Genomic DNA, 26,415 nt, shown 5'->3' on the forward strand with positions numbered 1-26,415 from the left:
TCATTACTAGAAATTCCCTGATAGTAGCAGCAGTGGATTTTATTATCCAGAATGCTCAATTCTCTGATAGCTAAATGAGTCCACTGTGATTTTTTTTGGTGGGGGGGGGGGGAATGAGTCATCCTAGAGATATGTTTATGATGAAATAAACTATACTTTCATTTTGTTTTTAAAATGATGCTATCTTGGGTATATTAATGTAGGAAGACTCAATTTAATGATGTAGAGAACTCTAGTACTTTGGGTGATTTAAAAATGATTCTCAATAAGGAAGTTCAGAGAGTTTTTACCATTCACTCTGATGTATGTATAGCTGTTTGAGCAAAATGAGTTGTGTGTTTAGAACGATTAGGGGCATATCTACTTGAACAAGTTAGGTTTGTTTTGTTTCATTTTTAGACAGGGTATCCCTATTTTGCCCAGGCTGGTCTTGAACTCCTGGGCTCAAGTGATTCTTCCACCTCAGCCTGCCAAGTAGCTTCGACAAATATGAGCCACCACACCCAGTTCAAGTTAGGTTTTATAGATGTTTTTTTTTTTTGCAACTGGGAGCCTTATGGAAACATTTGTTAATGTGCTTTTTCTCATTAACCTGAACAAAACTCTTCTCATCAGTTCATTCCTGAAATGTTAATGTCTTGTGTATTTTAATCATTGCGGCATGATGTTGTCTTTAAATACAAAAGACAGAAGCATCTGAAAGATGGTTCTCTGGTTTACCTTCCAGAACCTCCTGTTCCTATTGCCCCACCCCAGCTGGCCTCTGTGGGAGCAACCTACCTGTGGATACAGCTCAATGCCAACTCTATCAATGGGGATGGGCCCATTGTGGCCCGTGAGGTGGAGTATTGCACAGCCAGTGGGAGCTGGAATGATCGGCAGCCAGTGGATTCCACAAGTTATAAAATTGGGCACCTTGATCCAGATACAGAATATGAGATTAGTGTCCTACTCACCAGGCCCGGGGAGGGTGGCACTGGATCTCCTGGGCCGGCTCTTCGGACAAGAACAAAGTGTGCTGGTGAGTATTAAGGAAATCTGCAATTAGTCATCTTGGTCTTTCTGTCTGCTAATGTTAGGGTTCATTGGGTGGCTCCTCTGCTTCCCTAGATATATCATCAACTTTGTATGTGAATAAAATGTTCCTTCAGTCTAGAGAACAGCAGGTTAACATCTTGTGAACTTGTGGGTTGATATCTTTCAGCTTTCTTCCATCTCTTCTTCCTATTTTCAATGTACACCTCGCTCTGAGTACCCTCCAATTCATACTAGAATGGTCCCTAAGGACACAGAAACTGTCTACTTCAATGATGTCTGCTAATGGGTCAGACCCTCTTTTTGTGGTTCCTTTGTTTTGTGTTCATGGCTAATGTGCTTTTAACCTGTGGGGTCTTAGTAATAATATAGATTCCATTGTATATAGGAAAAAGTTGTGTGTTTATTTTAAGAATTTTTTTTTTTCACAATTTAGGGTAAGATTGCTTGTCTTTCTTCTCAGACAATGATTTAGGAAAACACAGCAGTACCTTTATTCTATTTATTTTTATGTGGTGCCGTGGATCAAATCCAGAGCCTCACACATGCTAGGCATGTGCTTTACTGCTGAGCTACAGCCCATGGAAAGCTATATTTTATTAATGGATATCTGATAGAGGGCAGCTGGCCAGTGACTGGGAACCCATATGTAACATGAGCAGGAATGGTTTGTGGGTTTCATGCAGTTTTTGAGTTCTTTGAATGCAGAGTCCTAATTATATAAACCTATCCTGCAACTTAAACAAAAGTAGGATTAATGAAGAGGGAGTGTAATGTGTTATAGAAATTGGAACCTAAAGGACACTCTCGTTAGATAGAGATTACAAGGGCTATTTCTGTATGGTGACTCTTTGGTAGGAAGATAAATAACGTGTTGGGTTCCTACAGTGCACTTGTATGGTGGACATGAAGAGTCCTTGTATTGATGTGTCTGAGAGGAGGAAATTTCGTGAAGTTTTATGGAGTTAGTTAATTCTTCACATAGCATTAATTAAAAAGTTAAGTAAGTTTTGTTTTTAAATTTAAAAGTACAGTTGGCCCTGTGCATCCATAGGTTCTGCATCCATGAATTCAACTACCATTGGTTTGAAAGTATTCAGAAAAAATAAATTGTGTATATACTGAACATTTATAAACTTTTTTTTCTTATTAGTATTCCCTAAATAATATAACATAAATTATTATTTTGTGACATTTATATTATATTAGTAATTGAGAGATAATGTTATGGATATGGGAAGCTTTGAGTAGGTTATATGCAGATACTACATTTTATATTAACAATTCTGGCATTGGAGGATTTTGTTATATTTGGAGATCCTGGAATCTTTATCAGTCCTAGCTGTTACATTATTTTCTATGTAATTTGGATTATGACATTTCTATAAATTTAATACACATGGGGAAAATTCTTTTTTGTGAGAAAGATTAGTGTTAGAAGAGGGAACAGGTACTTTGTCCTTCCAGGGAGTCATGACGTTTTCTAGCAGCTTCTGTATTGGGCTGTTTATACCACTTGCCTCTGTTCCTTGATTCTGTGTTCTCATAGTATCATCCACACTGGGATATTGAATGCTCTGAGATTCCATCTCCAGTGAGAATGGCAGTTATCAAGAATGTAAGCAACAATAAATGTTGGTGAAGATGGGGGTGGGGGAAAGGTACACTTACACATTGCTGGTGGGGCTGCAAATTGATACAACCACTATAGAAGGCACTATGGAGATTCCTCAAAAAAACTAGGAATGGGACCACCATTGGACCGAGTTATGCCACTCCCCAGTACCTATTCAAAGGATTTAAAATCAGCATACTATGGTGACAGATCCACTTCAATGTTTATAGCAGCTCAATTCACAATAGCTAAACTATGGAACCAACCTAGGTGCCCTTCAGCAGATGAGTGGATAAAGAAAATGTAGTATATACACAATGGATTATTACTCACACATAAAGAAGACTGACTTTATGACTTTGCCAGCAAATGGATGGCACTGGAGACTATTAGGCTGCGTGAAATAAGCCAGTCCCGATAACCCAAAGGTTGAATGTTTTCTCTGATACGTGGAAGCTAACCTACAATAAATGGGGAATGAGGGGAAGAATAGAAGTTCAGTAGATTAGACAATGGGGAATGGAAGGAAAGAAGAGGGGATAGGAAAAGAAGAGACAGTGGAATGAATCCAACGTAATTCTCCCATGTATGTATATGAAAATAACACAGTGAATCCCACCATCATGTATATCTGCAATAATGGGATCCTAACTAGAATAAGATATATTCCATAATTGTATAATTATATCAAAATGGATTCTGCTATAATGTGTAAGTAAAAAGAACCAATTAAAAAAAAGCATAGCACAAACACACAAAATAACTACTCTTCTGGATTGTTGCTTTCCATAGCTCTGTTTAGTGGTTCTAAAGGGGAAGGAGTTTTTTTTTCTTTTTTTTGTGTGCATGACTCGCTTTATTAATTTGTATATTCTTTTATTTTTAGTTCTTGTGTAATTTATTAAAAAAGATTGTTATTAAAATTTTTTGGTGTGTATTAATTATACAGAATAGTTGGTTGCTTTATGACTTATTCATTCATACATAGAAACATAATTTTTATCATGCAATGAACACTATGAATTGGGGACTAGCACATCAATAAATGAAATAGCAATTGAAAATATATGTGCAGAATGATTTTCTTATAGCAGTGCATGAATTTATGTAGAAAAGTATTGAAGAAAATAACAAAATATTTTTCTGGCTTAAGATGTACTGATTTTTATTTTCATCAAAACTTTCTGTACTTTCTTCCATAAAAAAATTGCATTTTCAGTCACTTCTTCACTTCTTCCTTTTGGGTGAATTTATAGTTGGTCAGCTGTGGTGCCTTCTTTGTGGCTCTAGAAACTACTGGGAAAGGAGTTTTCTAATTCTTTCCTGGGCCTCCTCCCGCCCCCCCCAAAACCTTGTCATCTCATTTCTCTCTCACTTAGTTGAGGAAATTTCTTCCATTTTGTGAAATATTTTCTTGTGTTTTAATTTGTTATAATACAAACAATATCTTACATAACATTGCCTTATGATTTTACAATATAGAAATTGCTTTCAAATTGTTATTTATTTGGCATTTGCCTCATGAGATCTTCATGGCAGATAATGTGAGTCCCCCATCATAACTGAAGAAATTGAAGCCCTTGTAGACTCCTGTGCATCTCAGTATGCTCCAGGAGAAATACCTTTAGTATTGATTTAAGGAATCCCATTTGGAACACGGCAGTATATGATTTCTCTTTCTCCCTAAAAGAAGTTATAATTTCATTGTCTAGATTGGAGAAAGAATAATCTATCTCTTTTTAGTCACTGGTAGCCCCGCTACTTAATGCGTCTAGTTCTGCCCTTACTTCCATGTTTTTGTCTTCTCTCTAGATTGTGAACATTTAACTACAGACACATTGTCATATATATATTTCCCCTGATTATAAGCCCTTTGATGCAGCTGCATGATTTGTAAATGTATAGCTCTCAAAGAGACAGAGTTCCTTTTGTAATAGATTGGCAGTCTCCCTTTGAAGAAATGGAAGCCAATTTTGAATTGGTATCTGCCCACCAACATTGTGCCTTAAAGGATTGAACCTCACTAAGTGAGAAAACCTAGTGACAAAGCACCCTTCTAATGTTCACAACCTGCACTTGACACTATTCTTGCTGCATGTCCCTAAGTGTCAAGCACTGACATAGGATATTTTTGAAAAAACTGCAGTTGAGCAAGCAAACTTTAAAAAACAGAGGAAAGTATTCTAGGTGAAAGTGTCACAGTTAGAAATAAGTGGGGGAGGCAAGTTAGGTGGGTACAGAAACTGAAGTCAAATGAGACTTCTTACTGCTAGAAGAAAGACAGTGCAACCTTTCTTGACCTGAGACTTTTGAGAAAAATTTGCAGATTGGTGATTGCTATTGATGATCCTTGTGGACTTGTAGAAAGCAGGACTAAGAGGAAAGAAGACAGATGCTATAAACTGGAAACTTTGATATTCATCCCAAACTGTTGCTCAGATGGTTCATGAGCATTTATAGGGTTTATACAGAGCAAGTCAGGGATCTCATAACCCTGAGAGACTACAAGGCTTTCACAATAGTAGATAGAAACTCTGTTGACCAGGCTGTAGCAGTGGATGAATCTAATACATGAGAAGCAGAAGGAATAGTACAAATTTATCCTGCATGGTTTGAACAGCCAAATTGGTGCCAAATCAAACTAATATAATTTAGCATCAGCATATCTGAAGAAGACATTGAAGATTTGGCTTAAATGCATATGAATCTTTAATATAATTCATATTAAATCAATCACTATACAATGTTATCCGCCCACCCCTAAAAAACCCCTAGAATCTTAGGTTGCATTAGGTTGCAAAATTCCCATTTTGAAGGAGGTGACCCAGTTGGATGGGCTCCCATAATTATAGTATTTATTTCTGGTCCCTGGACTTGTAGACAGACAGAACAAAAAAAAAAAAAAAAAAAAAAAAAAAAAACACTTGTGCTAGGGGAACACAACTGAAGTCAGTAAGATGTTGTGGAATATTATTCAACCAATGAGAGATGGTGGATAGAACTAAGAAAAGGGATGTAGGAGGTGGGGATAGGGATGAGTCATAAAATAGTGAGTTTTGGGGGGCTTATTTGTTTAGTCTGAAGAAAGTAAGTCTACAGTCAAATGGATTGAACTAGTTAACCTGGATGATCTCTTCAGAATGAATCTTCTGTGATTCATTCATTGTCCTCTTTCTCATGAACTGATCCAGTGCATATTTCCACTCTCAAAGTCTTTCAGTTTCCCTTCAGTTTTCACCTTGTCCAGATACACCCTAATCATGTTTATCAAGTACTTCTTTGTAGGCTGTGGAGGTCTCTGATGATCTTTCCAGAAATCTGAGCAGAGAGGGAGAAATGGTTAATTTTTTTATGGCCACATAGCTTACATTTGGAGGTCTGACTGGGACTCTTGAGATTTGCTGCCTGATTTTCATGTGGAATACCACTTCATTGATGAAACAGCTTTGGTGGGAATTAAAGCATGTCATATATCCCATAGTTTGACTGAAGCCTTAACTAGCCAGGGCATATCAGGAACCTAGACCAGAGCCTTGAATATAGTGAGTGGTCAAGTAACATGAACTTCCAATTAAAATTTTAGTTATCTTTTAATATTTTCATTCAAAGGAATTTGACATTAACAATTCTTATTTCATTATGCCTAGTCTTTTAGAAATATTACTTATCTTGGCAATGTATAAATTTGAGAACCAATGTCTTTGTATTTTTGAGCTCATAGAATAATGGAGCATTGTGTTCTTGATAGACATCATTCTTTCATCTCCTAAACCTGTTTGTTTTAACCAAGCTGTTTGCTTTCATTCCTGTGCTGCATCAGTAAGACCTGTACTATCATGTCTTTTGTGACACCTGTGAAACTGTTTAGCTTCTTGTATGAAAAATAGCAAGATCACCATTTATTACCTGCCCTGGGTCGCTGTTATTGATTTTTCTGTGTGGCTTATAGATGCAATCTCATTACCTGGTTAGCTTTCTGCAAGAATTGTATTGTGGCACACTTCCAGAGTGCTTGCTGTTTATGCTTCTGAAAATTATTTCCAAATACATACCCAGCCTCTTCCTGCCAGAGCTTGATCCCATCATTTAGCTTCTCTGATTCCGCATCTGTATCTCTAAAATAGGGGTAGAAGCACCTCTGTATCAGGTGTTTTTGAAGATCAGGTTAGATCTTAACTGTAAAGGCATTTTAAAAATAATAAAATGCTCTGCTTGTGTGGGTTATGTTAGAAAATAATTATAATCAGGAGCTAGCTTCATGATTTATATATACATCCAGTTATTTCCCAGCTGTGGAGCTCAGCTATAGTTGGGTAACTTCAGAGAGTTCAACATCCAGTTAAGCAAAATGCAATTTAGTTTGTGATTTCTATTATATCTTATATTCTTATAATTATACGCAGCCTGTATATCCTAAGCCATTAAATAGTTGCTCCTTAGAATAGAAAAATGGATAATATGGTTAGATTCATTTTCACAATGCATTTTTATGTGTTTTATTTGGGGATATTACTTTTTATGAATCCTAGTGATTAGTTAAGTGTGGTTAAGTGACCTGCTAATAATTAGTCCCAGAAGTTATAGAAGATTGTTGATAACTAATGATAAAAGAGTTAAGATTGGTAAGAGTGGGGAAAAAAAAACAACTCAAAAGTGTTCCTTAGAATTAATATAACTAAACATCTTAGCAGAAAAAAATGATTATACCTTTTTCTAGAAAATATTCATAAGATATTTATTTGAGTTCTAGGCACAGTTCCAAGCCCTCAGGCTAGAGTCACAGGACGAGATTTCTGCCTTCAGGGCTGGGGATGTTGCTCAGTGGTAGAACACTTGCCTAGCATGCACAAGGTCCTGGGTTTGATTCCTAGTATCAGGGAAAAAAGAGATTTCTGCCTTTCAGAGCTTATATATTTGGAGGTATTAGAAGAAAGGAGGTAATAGGCAATACATAAATAGGTAGATACCTATATACATGTATCTACACATGCACACATGAATAAACAAGGTAAAGTGTAAGGTAGTGATGAATGCAATGAAGAAAAATAAAGGAATAGAGTATTTTTCTCTTGTGGTAAAATGCACATAACATAAACTTACCATCTTGTCCAGTTCTAAGTGTGCAGTTCAGTTATGTTGAATTCATTGAATCAAGTTCCCAAACGATTTCATCTTCCCAAACTGAAACTTTATACACATTAAAATGAACCCTCTCCTCCCTACTCACAGTCCCTGGAAGCCACCAGTCTACTTCTTTTCCCTCTGAATTTGACTCTTTTAGATACCTTATGCAAATGGGATCAGAGTTTGGTGTTCTAGGTTCATCCTCCGCATAGTGTATGTGACTTCACTTTTTGGTTCCTGTGATCATGGTACTATGTGTACCTATTTCACATAATTTTCTGGAAGTTCTTTTTGGGATGTTTAGTACTGCCTTAGGATTTTAATTAAATTAATTATTTATAAATTTAAAAGATACAACTTTATGACTTGGGTAAATTTTTACTATTAATTTTGTACCATGGTGCTTGTAAGGTGTCAAAACAGTGATAAGTAGCCCAAAAGTGCTGAGTCAAAGGACATGGTGCAGAAGTGGCATCCATGTCCAGCCTACTGTGCGTCAAGAAGGGTCATGTAGAAAAGGCGAGAGTATTGTTATTAACTATCAGGCTTTTATACTAATAGGGTGGGTACTTTTTAAATTCTAATTTGTTATATATGACAGAAGAATGCATTACAATTCATATTACACATACAGAGTACAATTTTTCATATCTCTGGTTGTACACAAAGTAGAGTCACACCATTTGTGTCTTCATACATGTACTTAGGGTAATGATGTCCATCTTATTCCACCATCTTTCCTAAACCCATGCCTCCCCTTTACAATTCACAATAGCTAAATTGTGGAACCATCCTAGATGCTCATCAGTTGATGACTGGATAAAGAAAATGTGGTATGTATATATATACACAATGGAATACTATTCAGCATTAAAAGAGAATAAAATGCTAAGTGAAGTTAGCCAATCCCCCAAAACCAAATGCCAAATGTTATCTCTAATATAAGGATGCTGATTGATAATGGGGTTGGGGGCATGGAGAATGGGAGGATTAGAGGAACTCTAGATAGAGGGTGGATACATTTTTATATCCATATATACCTAGTTATAGCCTTCTATGTAATTTCCATGATATCTTTGAATATGTATTACATTAAAATTCCTCTTTTCATTACATGAAGTGGTAGCTATATCTTCTCTGCAGTGTTATTAGTGACACAAAATATTAGACCTATTTTTCACTATTTACGGTCATTTCAGCTTTTAGTGTTCTTTGTTCTCTGGAAGTCTGCATAACCCATAGTGTACATTTTCATGTATCTCTGCTCTTTTTGAAGACAACTTGAACACATGTACTTGGGTGCCTATCTTGTGACCTTGACATGTCCTTTGATCAGTAAGCATATATGAGCAAGGGATCAGAGGCCCTTCAGGGCAGGACCCAGCATTCTGACTGTGGGAAGTTTTTACTAACCACAAGTTCAAAGTCCTATGATTTCTTTAAGATCTACTTTGAGATCATTGCAGTGTGATTTATGTAGTGGCACACTCTATCATACCAGGACCAGTCTAAATGTTATGAGATTTGGGTTAAATTGGTTTTGAAATATCAATTCACTGTGTTTGCCTAATTCCTTCTTATGGGGGGGGGGGGGAATGAGTATTCTGGTTGGAATGAGCCTGATCTTCACTGAAGCCCTGCCAGGGATTACTTTTTCTACAAGGATAGCCAAATCTGTTTTTTTCTACACCATACTGTCACCAACATCACGAATTTGGACCTACATTACTGATCCCAGGGAACTCAGGGGCAGGTGGAAGCTGATCTAATAATGACTGTTATTCTGAATGAACAAAGACCAATGAACTAATTGAAGAGAACATAATTTACTTTTAATTTAAGTGTATTTACCAGGGGAAAAATTAAAAGTATTCTAATTCTCAAATAGCTCTGCCAAAGGGCAGCATATTTTTAATGCATTTCTAACACATTAAACCATTAAGAACCTTTTAAAATTATCAACATTAAAAGGGCATTAAAAATATCTTCCCTATCTTTACTGCCATTGTAAACACTTTGCTTTGGATTACATTGCATGGTGGATAAGACAGGAATGTATTATACATGCAGTACCATTTTTTGTTAAAAATACATCTTGCCCTTCCTCATGGGTCTTCATGCCTCAGAGGTATTATAACTGATTCCTAAATCTCCAGTCCTGCTGCTTTTTTTTTTAGCATTGATTTAGCACCCTCCCTGCATCGGAACACCAGGGCAATGGCAGTGCAGGAATAGAATGGAACTACATGAGCAGTTCTTTAGAAGAGGTTTGGAAGGCCCTTGAAAAAGTGTGGACAGGTGGAATTGGTTGTTCTTGGAGTTGTCGTGCAGAGATTCTTAAAGCGCTATGATAGTTCTCTGGAAGGCATCAAACAGGCCCCTTCTCTGTGAAAAATGAGCATACTAACTGTTCCTCTTAGCTTCCTCTAAGCTTGTGTTTGAACTTTTTGTAGAGAGCTTCCTGTGTAGCTTTGAATAAACTGAAGAGGTAGAGAAAACTAGGAGCCAAAGCTGGGGATTGCCAGTTGGTGGCCTGGGGCCAATCCCAGATCTCTCTCTCTTTCTGATGGGCCATCTGAGACAGAGAAAACTCACAAAACCCTTCCAGGCCACATTTTATGCATCTGTCAGTGGCTTGACCAGATTCCTTGTTCCAGTGTTCTGATTCCATCAGCCTGTGGGAAATCACCATTGTTACTAGAACTGGACCCTTACTGAGCACCAGTTTACAGCATGTGGCCCTAAGGCCACTGGAGTGTTTGAGGATCCCTTTACTTCCTATAACAGTATCTTCTAGAAAAAGGAAGACACTTAATCTCCTTTAGAGACCCTGGGCCACCTAAATCTTTCCAAAACTGTCTTACAGATTTAGTAGGGAAAAAAGCATTGATAATTGAATGACTAATTTTTTTTATTAGAACAAATGCCTTAGTTCTTTATTCCATTTATGATGCAGTGGGATTGTATTTTATGGTCTCTGTGTTAGCATTTATAATACACAAGTGTCGCATGCATAATCAATCTGTACTGCATGTTTTTGTTGTCCTATAGGACTTGGAGAATTTTAACTTATCACCAAGGCTGATAATTTTCTCACTGCCTTTATGAACATTCGGAAAGAGTGAGTGTTCCATTAACTTCTTTATCTTTATAGTCTTGACTGACTCTGGCAAGTGATTCATCTGACACTGACAGCTAAAAATTCTAAACATATTACTGAGCCATTCTGAACTTACATTTCCCAATACTTTTAGTCAGCTTCCTGCCAATACCAGCATCTTCCCTCCTAAAATGCTGGAAAATCAGATCTGCTAATGTGTGAAAACTGGTTGACAGAGTATCTTGATCAACTGGTACCTTCTAAATCCCATGAAAACTTGCTGTCAAACTCCGATTGGTTAATAAAATTAATTTTTCTTACAATTGGGGATATGTACTGCTCTGGTAAAATCTCCTATTAGGACTTTTAAGTCCAATGGGTTGATTTCACTTGACACACCCACTTCAAGTTGCAGTTCACTTAAAGAGAAACAAAATAAAACAAAGAACCTATATGAACTCAAGCTAGTTCCAAAAAATGATCACACATTCACTGGATCCTGAGAGAACTTTTTGCTTTTGTTCTTTCCAGTGTTGTCAGGCTTGAAAACAGCATAATGACCCAGTGTCACTTTGCAGGATGACAGAGAAAATAGAATAACTGTGAAGGCTTTATTCACAGGTGAGATGTTGTCATGGTAGTGTATATGCTGCAGTTATTAGTGATGCCATGAGTATTGGTGCACTTTAAACCCTTTGGAGGGCACTCGCCCAATCTTAAATACTTCTAAGTTCACATAGAACAAACAAACCTGGGTAAGGACAATTTAGTTTAAAGCATTATGGCTGAGGAGTCCTGTAGGCCTGTTTTCCCTTTTGCTCAATTATGTGCAGGTCTCAGAAAGTAGAGAATCCTTGCGAAGTGAGGATGGAGACTCAGTCCTGATGCCACAGATCTAAGACACTGAAACACACAATAAAATCTTCTAAGAATGAGGGCTGATTCTCAGCCACATCTATCTGCGTCTTGTGCCCCTGAGCCAAGAGCAGAAAGAACTCCTCTCAGAATATCTTAGTCTTCTGAACCCTGTAGTCTTCTGTTCACTCATTCTTCACTTCTCAGGCATGTTATGTGCTGTGCTTGATCTCTAGAATGGAGGAGCACTGCCAAAACCAGTGTTACGCATGGGGAAATGAGTTTTGCCTGTGACCGCGTATGTCACATGCTCTGTTCATTCTCCCTGTAGCACACCCAACTTCACTCTCTTCTTATCAAATGAACTCTCAGCTTCATGTGGGTGCAAAAACCATTTGAACATTTTTTTGTGTGGCATTCAGCTTTCAATTAGAACTCACCTGCTTCATCTTTTAAAAACCCAAGGACAATGCTGCTGCTTGGGATTTTAAAAGTTAAATTAATGAAAAGAAAAATAAATGAAAGCTAAAACTGGTACAGCAATAACAAGAGATTATAAAAGCTTGATGACGTGTCAAAATTGTAGTTTATGAGGGTTAACCATGTTTCTTTTGTTTGTGCAACTTTTTTTATAAATTAATTTTAAGAATATAAAGAATTGGTAATTACGTTACCTGTAGAATAAATTAGAAGTGAAGAGAAAGCTTTAAAATGAATAATGCATATAAATGAAATTAAAGCTACAAATACAAGAAATTTTATTAGAAAATATGGTTATACCTGTTATTAAAATAAGAAAGATAATAGAACTCCTTGATACCAAAATTGCTGGTCTTCCATCCACGTTATTACCATTGTAGAATGAGTAATACAAGTAATATAACTATTCAAGTGATATATTTCTATTGACCAAATAGCAAAATTTCTTTCTTATAGATCTAGACCAGTAGCTGTAGACACATATTTATAGTAGACATTGAAAATCACTTCTAGCATGAATTATTATTAGAACAGATGTGTCAAAATATATTTCCGTTATATATTTTGTATTTCTATTCACTACTCTTTAGCTAGACTGTATTCTTCTATTTTAGTTCATGAATCCATCATCAGTAACATTCTATTTGTTAATGTTTATTTCTTCTTAGTAGTCTACTTTAATTACTGAAGTCATAGATGCCATATAAAATGCAAAAATTAAACAAATATAGGATGAAGAAACTAATCAAGTACTTTATTTTCCTTTTGGCTCCTTCTCAGGGGTAATTATTGTCAGTATTTGTATTGTTTAGCTTTTCATCACTGAAACAAAAGCCTGAGACAAACAACTTATTAGGAGAAAAGGTTTAATTTGAGTCATTGTTTTGAAGGTTTTAGCCCATGATCAAGTGGCCCCATCACTTTTTGCATATGATAAGGCAGCTTATCATGGAAGGGGCACATCATTCACCTCACATCCAGGGTCAAGACAAACAAACAAACAGATGAATAAGGGATATCACTATTCCCAATGAAGGCACATTCCCAATGACTAGAAGACCTTGTGCTAGTCCCTACCTCTTAAAGCTTCCACCACCTCCCAATAGTGCCAAGCTGAGGACCAAACCTTTAATATACAGGCATTTGGGGAACATTCCAGAAACTATGACAGCTCTCCCTATGCCCATTTAGATATATAAATATCAATATATGTGTCTGGTCCCTTCCCTACTGATCTGATTCTAATGAAATAGGACCATACTGTATATGTCATCTGCATCTTGCTTTCATGTCTTTCAGTATTCTCTAAATATGTCTCTGTTTGCATGAGTTTAATGCAATATATGTATGTAGATTTAGCTCAGTTTTACTAGTAATTCATGAAATGTGAATACCTTTGTTTACTCACTCCTTTTTAAAAAATATTTATTTTTTAGTTGTAGTTGGGCACAATACTTTATTTTCTATATTTATTTTATGTGGTGCTGAGGATCGAACTCAGGGCCTCAGATGTGTTAGGCAAGCTACTCTACCACTGAGCCACAACCCCAGCCCCTACTCAGTCCTTTTTTGATGGATAGTCAGATCATTGATGTTCACTATTAAAAGGAATATTTCAATAAATACCTGCCGCAGTCTGGCTGGGCACAAATCACGAGCCACTCAAGAAGGAACAAACTTTATTTCCAAACTCCACCAGCACACTCCCCGGGAACTCTCCCGAACGCCACCCACATGGCTCCTCCAGGAACACACCACACACCAACCGGAACTCCCACCACTGGAACTTCACCAACCAATGCGAACTCTTCAGGAATCCCCGCGAGAGCTCAACAGGAACTCAACGGGAACTCCGGGAGAACTCAAAAGTCATCATCTTAATGGCTTGCTGGAGTCCCTCTCAAAATGCCATGTGTCATCCCAGCTCTGCTGTGGCCCTCAACAAATACCCATAAATATAGCTTTTTACTTTCAAATATTTTTATTTTGTTAGATTATGGTTTTATGATAGAATTGCTGGATCAAGGATACATGCATTTAGGAAATGCTGCAAGATTATATTCTGGAAGGTTCTATCAGGTTTTACTCTGCCAACTTGATGTGATTTTTCCTAATGTCTTTTCACTTCTTAGTCTTATTTTTGAAGTTATCTTTCTAATTTTAATTGGACTTATTTTGAACTCTGTTTTTACACTTGGATATTAAATGAATGAAATTCTGGTCAAAAAGATCCAAAGGAGGACTATGAGGCTTGGGGCTTTCTAGGAAAGCTTTTATTTTGTCTTAATGATGTTCAAGGACAATGGTCCCTTCTCACCTCTGAATGTTGTATGATGTAGTATGCAGGGATGCAACAGGTAACCAGCTGAAGTGACAGCTCCTGTGGAAGCAGAAAAGACGTGTATGAGTGCAGATGCCCTCCATACCTTATTTGGTTTGCTTCATCCATTTATTGCTCTAGTCAACAATTTTTGTTGAGAATCTTATTTGACAGGTGGTTTCCTAGGCTTTGAGGATGCAGTGGTAGATAAAACACGAGTTCCCCACCCTCATGGACATAGCTTTTGAAATCATCCAGTTCTTCGTTGATTTGCAGTGTGTACACATGTTTACATGAGGCAAAGCTCACAGGGATTCCCAGATGAGTTGTGGGGAGTAAGGCCTAATAAACATTAGGGCAGCCTGGAACTTTACAAATAATTATTTTTAATCAGTATGTTTGGGTTGCAAGTAATGTGTACTCAGCTCAAATAAACTAATGAGGAAGGAATTGTATTAACTTGTATTGACAGGAAATCCACTTAGACTATGCCTCACTTCAGGGATTGTTCATTTTGTGTTTCAGGAGTATGAGTAGGGACATGGGTTCTCTCAAGATCTCTGCTCCACTGGTTTCCTCACAGGGCTCTTCTTGTCACCACTTCATGGTGACAGTGTGACCTTCATAAGCAACTAGGGAATTGTGTTTTGTTCACATCCAGTAGAAAGGAGATAAAAATGTTTCCCCAAATGTGGAGTATAATTCTCCTTTTTAGCATTTTAAGCCAATGCAAGACTAATAATAATATCAAGAAAATTTCATAAACATTTTGACCTAATGTACTTATTGTTAAAAATTAATATACTTTAGTAATGTTAATATACATCAAGATCACATTAAAATATAGATTGAAGGATGTTTCCCCAGACCTTTTGATTCAGTGGGCTTAGGTACAGTACAGACTCAGAAATTAACATTTCTAACAAATTTCTCAGTAATGATGATGTTGCTTGTTGAGAACTACTGATTTGTAGTAATGAAAGTATACCACAGTTATTAGAATAAGGAGCAAAAACCAGAACACCTATACCAAGTGCCAGAGAGGATGTTGGTACAGCCACTTTAGAGGGTATTTTGGCTCTTACCAAATAACTTGACAGTCATGCTAGTTGGCATTTACCCAAAGGATAAACTTATGAAAACTTATGTCCACATAGAGTTTCATACTAGTTTTTTTTTTTTAAATAATTGCCAACACTTGGAAGCAGCCTACTTAGCCTTCAGTAGTGAATGGTGTTAACAAGGGTGTATTCAGAAACTAGCATTATTCAGCATTGAAAAGAAATGAGTGAGCAAGTCATGAAAAGGGATGGAGGAAACTTAAATGTACAATACTAAGGAAAAAATTCCAACCTGAAAGCACTTTCTATTGTGTGATTCCAGATATTTGACATTCTGGAAAAGGAAGAGAGTCAAAATTTCAGTGGTTACCAGGTACTAGGTAGGCATCAGGGAAAGATGAATGGGGAGGCACAGAGAAGTTTCAGAGCAGTGAAACATTTGGAGGTTACTGTAATAGGGAATACATGTTCTTATACATTGTCACAAGTCATGAAAGTACAACACCAAGAGTGAGCCCTAAATTGTGGACCTTGGGTCATATTAACAAATTGATGTAGATTTTTTGCCTGTAGAAATGTGTTTTAGGATGATTATAATGGAGGAGGCTGTGCATGTGTGGGGCAGGAGATATGGGAAGTCTGTCTTTAGCTCAGTTTTTCTATAAAACAACTGCTCTAAAAATAAAGGGTATTAGAAAAAGATTCCCCCTTGGGTCTAGCCTTGGTATCATCTCTGAGCCAAAGGTATGAAGGACTAAATAGTTGGTGATTTGGGGTCTAGGAATGTGGCTCAATGGTAGGGTACTTGCCTAGCAGGCACAGGGCTCTGTGTTGGTCCCCAGCATTGAAAAAAATTTGGGGAACTGTTTGGAAGGGGAAAGGTAGATGGATGTTGGGAAAGCAACTGACATGGTTCAGTATACAAGGTGATGTGAATTATGCAGTATTTATAGTCAAATGCCCATTTCTGATCTTGACAAAATGTGTTTGAGCTTATTAAGTACTGTCATTGAAACAGAATTGGGATCTGCAAGGAATCTTGCTTTTCATTAAGTAAAAAAGCTTCATATTAGCAGGGATACTATACCATTTGTCTATGAGGAACAATTAGAAACCCATTCTTCATAATAAGTGTGGCTCTAACCTTGAGTGTAGTTACAATGAGAAGGATTTATAGTATCTTAATCATTGAGAGGATTTGGGTCTCTACTTAGATCTCCTGCCTGTGTGCATCTTGTAAGCAGAGACACTGATGGCCTATGTTCTAGACCATCTCTTCAAGGATGTTTCTGTGAAGAACCAACTTGGGAAATAAACATAGTCTCCCTGAGGCAGAGGACAGACAACCTTTTTTTGCTGTCCATGATAAGAAAGATAATATCTGTCTCTATTGCAAAGGGCAGGCAGGTTTGCTGTCTATCCAAAACAAATGATCTGGGTTTTCAAAACTCAAGGTTCTTCAGCAGTGACTCAAATTGGTTTTGTATGTATTGTTTACTTAGACTTCTCCATCTGTCCCCCCATGGGCTTTTAAGAGGAAGTCACTGATAAGAACAACATTAAGCTCATGCTCCTTGTTGCCTTGTCAGTAAGGAAACCTCTGTCTCTGACCCAGGAGTATCATTTCTTCTGCCAGCACCAATGAAACTATGTCAGATTTCCTTATTAGCTTGAAAGTTGATTAAATTCTTAGACCCTTCACAGTTTTTAACAATATTCTTGAAAGAAAAAAAATGAACTTCTTTATAACTTCCCTAACTCCTACATTTTGTTGACTGGGAAATCAGGATCTGGATGACTGAAGTGATTTACTCAAGTGCACAGTGATTCTGTTTGTACAAGAGAGCAATAAGTCCATTTCTGCAGAGGATTTGTCAGAACCAGCACTTCTGAATCTACACCTTGCTTCTTGTCTCACCAAGAACAAAAGCTTACAACCCTGGCTTAGAGTTGATTCAAGGATCTGATCAAACCATAAGTACCTCTCATTTCAAGCCAGAACCAGATGAAATTGACAAAAACTAAATGGGGTGTTTAGTTGTATGCATCATATAGATATAACCAGACAGGGATCCACAACACTGTATGATATTTGTCTGCCAGAGTCATTTAGCTGTAACTCTTCTGAGAACTGGAATTGAATGTCAGTGGACCTTCTCCATTATTTTTTGATATGCTTGCTTGTTGCTGAAATTCAGTGAGGGTGGTTAACAATTTAAATTATAAATTGGAAGTCTATTTGACCACTAGGTCTTAAATATGCCTCCTGGTGGAAGAATATGTGAACTTAGTAAGGTGATCACATTAAATATTTTGTATGCATTTAACCTCTCCCATTAGTGGGACTAACCTGCTGACTCATGAGATGTGCCATGATGATACTTTTTCCTGTGCTGACATGTTAGCATCTGTCTTTTTCTCTTTAAAAAGAATTTGTTGTTGTTGTACTGTGAAATCCTGACTCTTATTCTGTAGTCCATTAGTATTATGTGTAACTCTTAAAGGGATTAATCTCAGCTTCAATAATTAAAAAAATTATATCATTATAATGGAATTAGGATACCAACATTATGTAGGTTCTCTGAGCATGTGGCAAAATATCCTTTCATATAGATCTCACTATAGTCTCTTGATTTTTTTCCTAAAAACATAGAAACATCTTTCCACTTTCAGAATTACCTATAGAGACATTAAAAAATAATGCTTCACCTGGAAGCTGGCAGAACATGGCTGTGGGCCCTCCACCTGTGTTTTTACTGAGCTATAGGCCTGTGGCAAAGAAAATTGAATGTTGCCCAGATGACCTTATCTATAAACTGACCTTATCTTTCATTTCATTGCTGCCATATTGAAGCTGTAACAGTTGCCAAAGTGTCTGAAAGCAAAATTGATAGCAGAGTTGATTTCTGCAGATGAACTGGATCTGCCCAACAAAGGAAATCACCGACCCGCTATTATGATTTCCTGTGTTCTGTCCACCTTGGCAACACACAAAAGTTCCATTCCAGGAGAAAATCCTGGAATTTCTAAGAGTGACTCTTAAAGAGATCAGCAATATAGGTTAATGTATACATAAAATTATTGGGGATTTGTGATGCAGAATTTAATATTTGGCAATTTATAATTCTTTCTGATAAGTTCATCAGTGGGATACCTTTGGAAATTTTTTTTCTTATTTTATCTTTTTGTTTATTGTTTCCTTCTGGCCCTATATCTCACATAGAAAATATTTGTGTCCCCTTAAGATATGATTCTTCCAAGGGATGGCCTAGTTGTTGAATGCCACCTAACAGAAGGGACTTCTGTTTCCTTTTAGGCAGGGGCCCAGCTGAAAAACAGAGTTGGCCTTTTTTAGAGTGGGGCTCCAGCTGCCCTTCTTCCTGGACCCTCCCCCACTGATTGTCAACAATCAGTGGGACCAATTTTATTTTTTTTGATTTAATTTACTTTTTGGTAGTTCTAATCAGTTGTACATGACAGCAGAAAGCTTGCTGATCCATTGTACATAAAGGGAGCACTACTTTTAATTTCTCTGGTTGTACATGATGTAGAGTCGCACCATATATGCAGCATACATGTACCTAGGGTAATGATGTTCATGTCATTCCACCATCGTTCCTATCCCCATACCCCATCCCCTTCCTTTCCTTCCCTTGGCCCAATCAGAGTTCCTCCATTTTCCCCACATCCCTCTCCCCGCATTATGAATTAGCATCCACTTATCCGAGAGAACATTCAGCCTTTGGTGTTTGGGGATTGGCTTATTTTGCTTACCATGATATTCTCCAACTCCATCCATTTACCTACAAATGCCATAATTTTATTCTCTTTTAATGCTGAGTAACATTCCATTGTGTACATATACCACAGTTTCTTTTTCCATTCATTATTGAAGGATATCTAGGTTGGTTCCTCGGTTTAGATATGGTGAATTGTGCTGCTATAAACATTGAGGTGGCTTTGACACTTGTAGTATGCTGTTTTTAATTCCTTTGGGATAGACCAAGGAGAAGGATAGCTGGATAAAATGTTGGCTCCATTCCAAATTTTCTAAGCAATCTCCATACAGCTTTTCAGACTGATTACACCAATTTGCAATCCCACCAGCAATGCATGAGTGTACCTTTTCCCCCACATACTTAGCAACACTTATTGTTGTTTGTATTGTTGATAACTGCCATTCTGACTGGTGTGAGATGAAATCTTAGAGTAGTGTTGATTTGCATTTCTCTAACTGCTAGAGATGTTGAACATTTTTTCATATATGTGTTGATTGAATGTGTATCTTCTTCGGAGAAGTGTCTGTTCAGCTCCTTAACCCATTGATTGATTGAGTTGTTTGTTTTTTTTTTGGTGTTAAGCTTTTTGAGTTCTTTGTATATTCTGGAGATTAGTGCTCTATCTGATGTGAGTGTGGCAAAAATTTGTTCCCAGGATGTAGGCTCTCTGTTCACCTCATTGATTGTTTCTTTTCCTGAGAAGAAGCTTTTTTAGTTGGAATCCATTCCATTTATTGATTTTTGATTGTATTTCTTGTGCTTTAGGAGTCTTGTTAAGGAAATTTGGGGACCTAATCTTATGTGATGAAGATTTGGGCCTACTTTTTCCTCTATTAGGCATGGGGCCTCTAGTCTAATTCCTATGCCCTTGATCTACTTTGAGTTGAGTCTTATGCATGGTAAGAGATAGGGGCTTAGTTTCATTTTGCTGCATATGGATCTCCAGTTTTCCCAGCACCATTTGTTGAAAAGATTATCTTTTTTCCAGTGTGGGTTTTTGGCTCCTTTGTCTAGTAGGAGATAACTGTATTTATGTGGTTTGTCTCTGTGTCTTCTATTCTGTACCATTGGTCTACATGTCTATTTTGGTGCCAATACCATGCTGGTTTTGTTACTATAGCTTTGTAGTATACTTTAAGGTCTGGTATTGTGATGCCTTCTGCTTCACTCTTTTTGCTAAGGGTTGCTTTGGCTCTTCTGGGTCTCTTACTTTTCCAAATGAATTTCATGATTGCTTTTCTATTTCTATAAGAAATGATGTTGGGATTTTAATTAGAATCACATTGAATCTGTATAGCACTTTGGGTACTATGGCCATTTTAACAATATTAATTCTGCCTATCCAAGAGTATGAGAGATCTTTCCATCTTCTAAGATCTGCTTCTATTTCTTTCTTCAGTGTTCTATAGTTTTTTATTGGAGGTCTTTCACCTCTTTTGTTTAATTGATTCCCAAGTATTTTATTTTTTTGAGGCTATTATGAATGGGGTAGTTTCCTAATTTCTTTTTCAGAGGATTGATCACTGATATATAGAAATACATTTGATATATGGATATTGATTTTATATCCTGCCACTTTGCTGAATTCATTTATTAATTCTATAAGTTTTCCTGTGGAGTTTTTTGGATGCTCTAAGTATAGAATCATATCATTGGCAAATTATGATAGTTTGAGTTTTTCTTTTCCTATTTGTATACCTTTAATTTCTTTCATCTAACTGCTCTGGCTAGAGTTTCAAGGACTATGTTGAATATATATGGTGAAAGAGGGCAGCCCTGTCTTGTTCCAATTTTTAGAGGAAATGCTTCCAATTTTTCTCCACTTAGAATGATGTTTCTTCCCAAGAAACATTTTAATAATGAATTTAGAAAGGTAGATCTAAACTATTCTTTTAGACACATTCTGAATCTCAGGTGTTTCCTTTGAGAAGAATAGTTAACATATGACATATTAGCCCAAATGTAAAATATTTGTTTAAGTTAAACCTTCTTTTCCCAAAGATAGTGTAGAAGCCCATCAAATGTGTTTGCATTACTTATCTTTTCCCAGCAGTTTATTCTCAGAAAATGACATCATTTTGAATAAGTAATGATAGAAATGAAATACAAAGTCAGAAATGAGAATTGAAAATCGCAGGCTTCCACATCTTGGGGTTTTGTTGAGTATTCCCTTGTCACCTGCAGCACTAGAAGTGTGGAGAGGACACAAGGAAGGCTGCACTAGAAGTGCGAAAGGGATACAAGGAAGGCTTTTACCTGGCAGCTGCTTTTCCCCACTGAGAAGGGATAGGGACTGTGAAGCAAAGGGTTCATCTAACCAGTCAGTGTGTTTGATTCCTCCCAGGGGTGCCCCCTCTTCCTGGTTCTGAGCTTGGCCTGGCTGTATCTCCTGCCTCCAGGTGTGCTGTTTATCAGACACCTGCATGTGGATTCCCAGGGCATCTCTAAATCTGCATCCCTGAGATGTAACTCAACATCTTCCTCCCTGTAACATTATGTTCTTCCCTAGGAACACCCCATCCCATAAATAAATAAAAAAATAAATAAATAAATAAATAAATAAATAAACATACACATATATATACACATATATATACAGACACACATATATATACACACATATATGTATATTTTTCCCCTGCCTGTATCCCTTACTTCCTTAAATAATTCTGTAAACTACCCATGCAGTTTGCCAGAAACCTCCGACTGACCCTTGACTCTTCGCTACTTCTTCTTCTATACCAAATTTATCACTAAGTCCTACCTGTTCTCCTTCCTGTATATCTCTGGGTTTAGGGAGATTCTGCAGTGCCACTGGCCCAGCCTCAGTCCCGTTCATTCCTCTCTGTGACACCCTTGTAGCTCACCATTCAAGTTCCTTTTACTTTCCAACAGAGTTTCTCTATTTGATAGTCGCAGATTGTTTTAAAATGAAACTCAGCCATTGTATTCTTACTCAAAAGTGGACAGCCAGTGACTTACCAACTCCCTCCTGTGCAGCTGGCCCCACTCCCCAGGTCCTTTTCCAGCTTCCATTTTTTCTATAACTCTCCTCCAGTGGGACATCTAGATGATGAGTTTGTATGCCAATCTCTTTATACTAGAGTATAAGTATACTAGAGTGCACAGGGATTCTGTCTAGTTTGCAGCACCTAAGCCATGGAAGGCCTTTAAGGAATAGCTGAATGATTGACCTCTGGTCCCTATTTTGTCTGGCTCTGGCCTTCTCCCCAGAAACTCCTCTCATTGTCTCCTGAGTTCTCTCAGCTTCAACTTTGTTGCATTTCATTCCTGTTCTTGAAATTGGATTGCTCTTCCCTGCTTTATAAGATGAAGGTGTCGTAGAAGATGAAGGTGTCATCCTTTGCCCACCATTAAGTACTGTCCCATCCCTGTTCTCTGTCCCTCACTTCACTGTCTGCTTAAATACCCCTTGCTCAGGGCACTTTTCCCTAAGCAACCTCTGAACAAAGAATCCATGCATTCTCTTGTAGGTCTTATTATTTTAAAATTATTATGATGATTATTTGATGATGGCAGAGATCAAACCCAGGTCCTTGAACATTCTGGACAAATGCTTTACCACTTTGCTAAGGCCTCTATCTTATAGTTATTTTTGAATTGTCTGATCTATCTATTGTTATGGAAACCTCAAGTCTTCATGACCATGTCTGTCTTGTCATTGATGACACACAGTATCTAAACCAGTGTGAATGCTCAAATATTCAGAGGAATGAATAGTTGTTGTTCAGAAAGTGGATTAGCATCTAACAAGTATAGTGAAGGGTCATTTTTCTCCTGGATAGAACCAGTTGTATCAGTGGAAGCACCATTGTCATGGATTAGATATTCAGAGTCCCCCAAAAGCTCATGTATTAGACAGTGCAAGAAAGTGTAGAGGTGAGGTGATCTGGTCATGAAAGCCTTAACCTAATCAGTGCATGGATCCACTTGAATGGATTAAGTAGGTGGTGACTCTAGGAAGGTAGGGTGAGGCTGGAGGAGTTAGGTTGCTGGGGGCATGCCTTTAAAGTTTTTATTTTGTTCCTGATGATAAGAACCCTTTCTCTGCTTCCTGGTTTTCATGTCTGAGCTGCTTTCATCCTCCACACCTTTTTGCCATGATGTTCTTCCTCACCTTAGGCCCAAAGCAAGGCCCTTGGCCATATTTGGACTGATACCTCTGAAACCATAAGCCCCACATAAGCTTTTTCTCCTTTAAAATTGTTCTTTTCAGTTCTTTTAGTCCCAGCAACAAAAATGCAGACTCAAACAATCTTCCTGAGATGGGCGTAGTGGCACATGCCTGTAATCCCAGTTCCTTGGGAGGCTGAGGCAGGAGGATTGGGAATTCAAAGCCAGCCTCAGCTACTTAGACCTTGAGCAACTCAGCAAGGCCCTGTCCCTAAATGAAATATAAATAGGGCTAGGAATGTGGTTCAGTGGTTAAGTGACCCTGGGTTCAATACTCATTATCATCACCACCACCACCACCAACAACAAAAAACAACTACCAATCTTTCTATACATAGCCTACCAAGTTTAGATTGTGATTGGGAGCTGGGAGTTTCTGGGCTCATATTGCTCCTGAGGAATAGCTGTCACATGACAGGCCTTAGAACATATGAGTTTTAAGTGTATATAGTTCTCTGAGGGTTATTAAAAGTCAGGAGGCTTCTTTAAGGCCCTTGAAGCTAGCACTTCAATGACTCAGAGCCCCTCACTGTGGCCTCCCCATACCTTCTATTTCAGTTGGTTGGAACCTTCTAGGAATCTTTCCTAGCACATTATCCCGATATATTCTTTTATATCTTTGTGCTTTGTCACATGCTGTTCCTGTCTCAGAGGATGCCTTTCCATCCTCTTTTCTATTTGTCAACACTTCCACATCCTTGGTAGAAAGGAAATGGGATGCCTTATCTTATTCACCAGACAAAATTCTATGCCCCTTTTTCTGCCCTGCTATTGAACTGAAAACAGGGATTTGTCTCTTATACTCTAAATGTATTTTCTGTCTCTAGCTCCATCATTAGTCTCTATAAGGCTAAAGATTTTATTTCTTCTTATCTCTTGTGTTCCAAACCTAGAACACATTAGGAGCCTGGGAAACATTTTGAGCATTTAAATCACTGCTCCTTGTTCTGTCTAGGTGAAGCTACTTTCTACTTGCAATATGTTTGCCCATCTTCCTTGCCACTAACCTTTCTTGAGAAAATAATCTGTGAAAGGTCATTATCAAGTTATCTCAGCACTTATTTAATGTGTGTTTAGCTGCTTTACTGTCACATAAAAACGTGTGGTAGTAAAATAAAGTAATAAAGCTGCCAATAAAAGCTCCACTTCCACTCAATATTTAATGCTAAAGAGCAAGAGACATTTGAGATTTTCACCATAATAGTAAATTGACATTATCAAGCTTGCTAGACTATCAATTTGCCTTGAAAATATTGTTGGCTTGATCAATAAAAATGTAAATCGTTTGAATATGGTGTATTCTGGAAAGCAGTGTATTTTGATATTCCTTATGAAATAACCTCCAAATAAAAGCAGGATATGAAGAAGCCTCATGCTATGATGCCATCCTGGTGCTTTTAAACAAAGCAAGGATGGTGTTGACTGCTTATTAGCAACAGAGTCATTGACGAATAAAAGAAATGCCACCACCCATACTTTCTTTAGAGCACAATTGTTTATAAGACACAGTCATAACCATTTTCTTACTTAGTCTCTATAATGATTACAATGAAGATAGCAGTATCATCACTGTCCAAATCAGGATAAGATCAGAGAGGTTAAGTGATATTCAGAGGTCACATAAAACTTCAATATATTTCCAAATGTGTCTGACTCCAAATAGGGTTCCTTCTGTTACAGCATAGCTAATCCATTGTTAGGGAAATCAACATTTCAAATTGACACACATGAATAAAATATTTAGAAAATTTACCATCATGATTAATATTCAAAGAGTAAACCTCATGTAGTGTCCCAGAGATAAGAGACCCCAGGATTATTGTACAGTTGAGTATATACAATATCTCTCTCCCTTTTAATATTCCCAGCCACCTGCTAAGGGGGAGGATGTGCAATGCAAATGAAAGTTCTTTCAGAATCTGAGATGCATTTCTAGAAACTTCAACCCATTGTCACTGACAGTATCAAACTTTCAGAATTCCACAGGAAAGTAAACCTTTATTTCAAAATTACACTTTGAAGTTTGAAGATAAAAGGAGAGCTGTCTAAGGCCCAGTGCTCAAATAGAGGGACTAAAAACATTTTTAAAAAAATTCTGGTGAGCTTATCAGAATTCAAAATGAATGTGAACAACAGATCTCCCATAGTTCCAAGTCCTCAGTACTGTGAAACAGGGTTTAAAGCAGCTTAGCTAAGCCGAACACATACAGGAATCAAAGCCCTTTGCAGGGTTTTGAAAATGTGTTTCATTTTCTTAGGAAAGAGAAAAGCAGATTCCTTACTTTTATGTACCTGGTCACCTAGGAATATTTTTTATTCTGTGGTTCTGGACCACTCTTGGAGCAGCACAATCGAATTTATTCAAATCTGTGATTGCCAGCTGTTACCTGGACAGTACTTCCCATCACCTGCCAGAAAGAGCCGGCATGGCATTGTTGTTGTGGGGCTTGGAAACTCGTGCCTGACGTCTGGAATAGTGCATACAGGTCTTCGCCAAGGCTAGTGAATGAAGGTATCAGGACTTATTAGAGATCAGCAGCCGGGGCTGGGCCTGCAGTTATTCAGTATCAGGAAGCAGCTGTGGGTGAGATTGCAAAAAGAGATGATCCAAATGTACCAACCATTTTAAAACTTGGCAAATGTCTTCATACACAATAATTTATTGTGTGTTGAGTTGTTATTGTAGGTTGAGTTGTATTCCCCCAAAATTTACACATTAAAGTGCCAGACCCTGGTACCAAGATTGTGACTGTGTTTAAGAGAGAGTCTTTAAATGGATAATTAAGCTAAAGTGTAATCTAGAGTGACTGGTGTTCTTTTAAGGAGAGAGAGATGAGGATACAGATACTGTA

General features: G+C 37.5%; 1 protein-coding gene across 17 annotated transcripts in view; it reads left to right on the plus strand.

The window, feature by feature from the left end:
• Ptprm (protein tyrosine phosphatase receptor type M) overlaps positions 1-26,415 on the plus strand; it is an 825,349-nt gene that overhangs the window by 366,834 nt on the left and 432,100 nt on the right. For all 17 annotated transcript variants that reach the window (XM_048806549.1, XM_048806555.1, XM_048806560.1 and 14 more), the window contains exon 7: positions 728-1,021. In XM_048806549.1, coding sequence (XP_048662506.1) covers positions 728-1,021 — 294 coding nt within the window. The remainder of the gene's footprint in view (positions 1-727; positions 1,022-26,415) is intronic.

This window comes from Marmota marmota, unplaced genomic scaffold, assembly GCF_001458135.2.
Source record: "Marmota marmota marmota unplaced genomic scaffold, marMar, whole genome shotgun sequence".
NCBI lineage: Eukaryota > Metazoa > Chordata > Mammalia > Rodentia > Sciuridae > Marmota > Marmota marmota.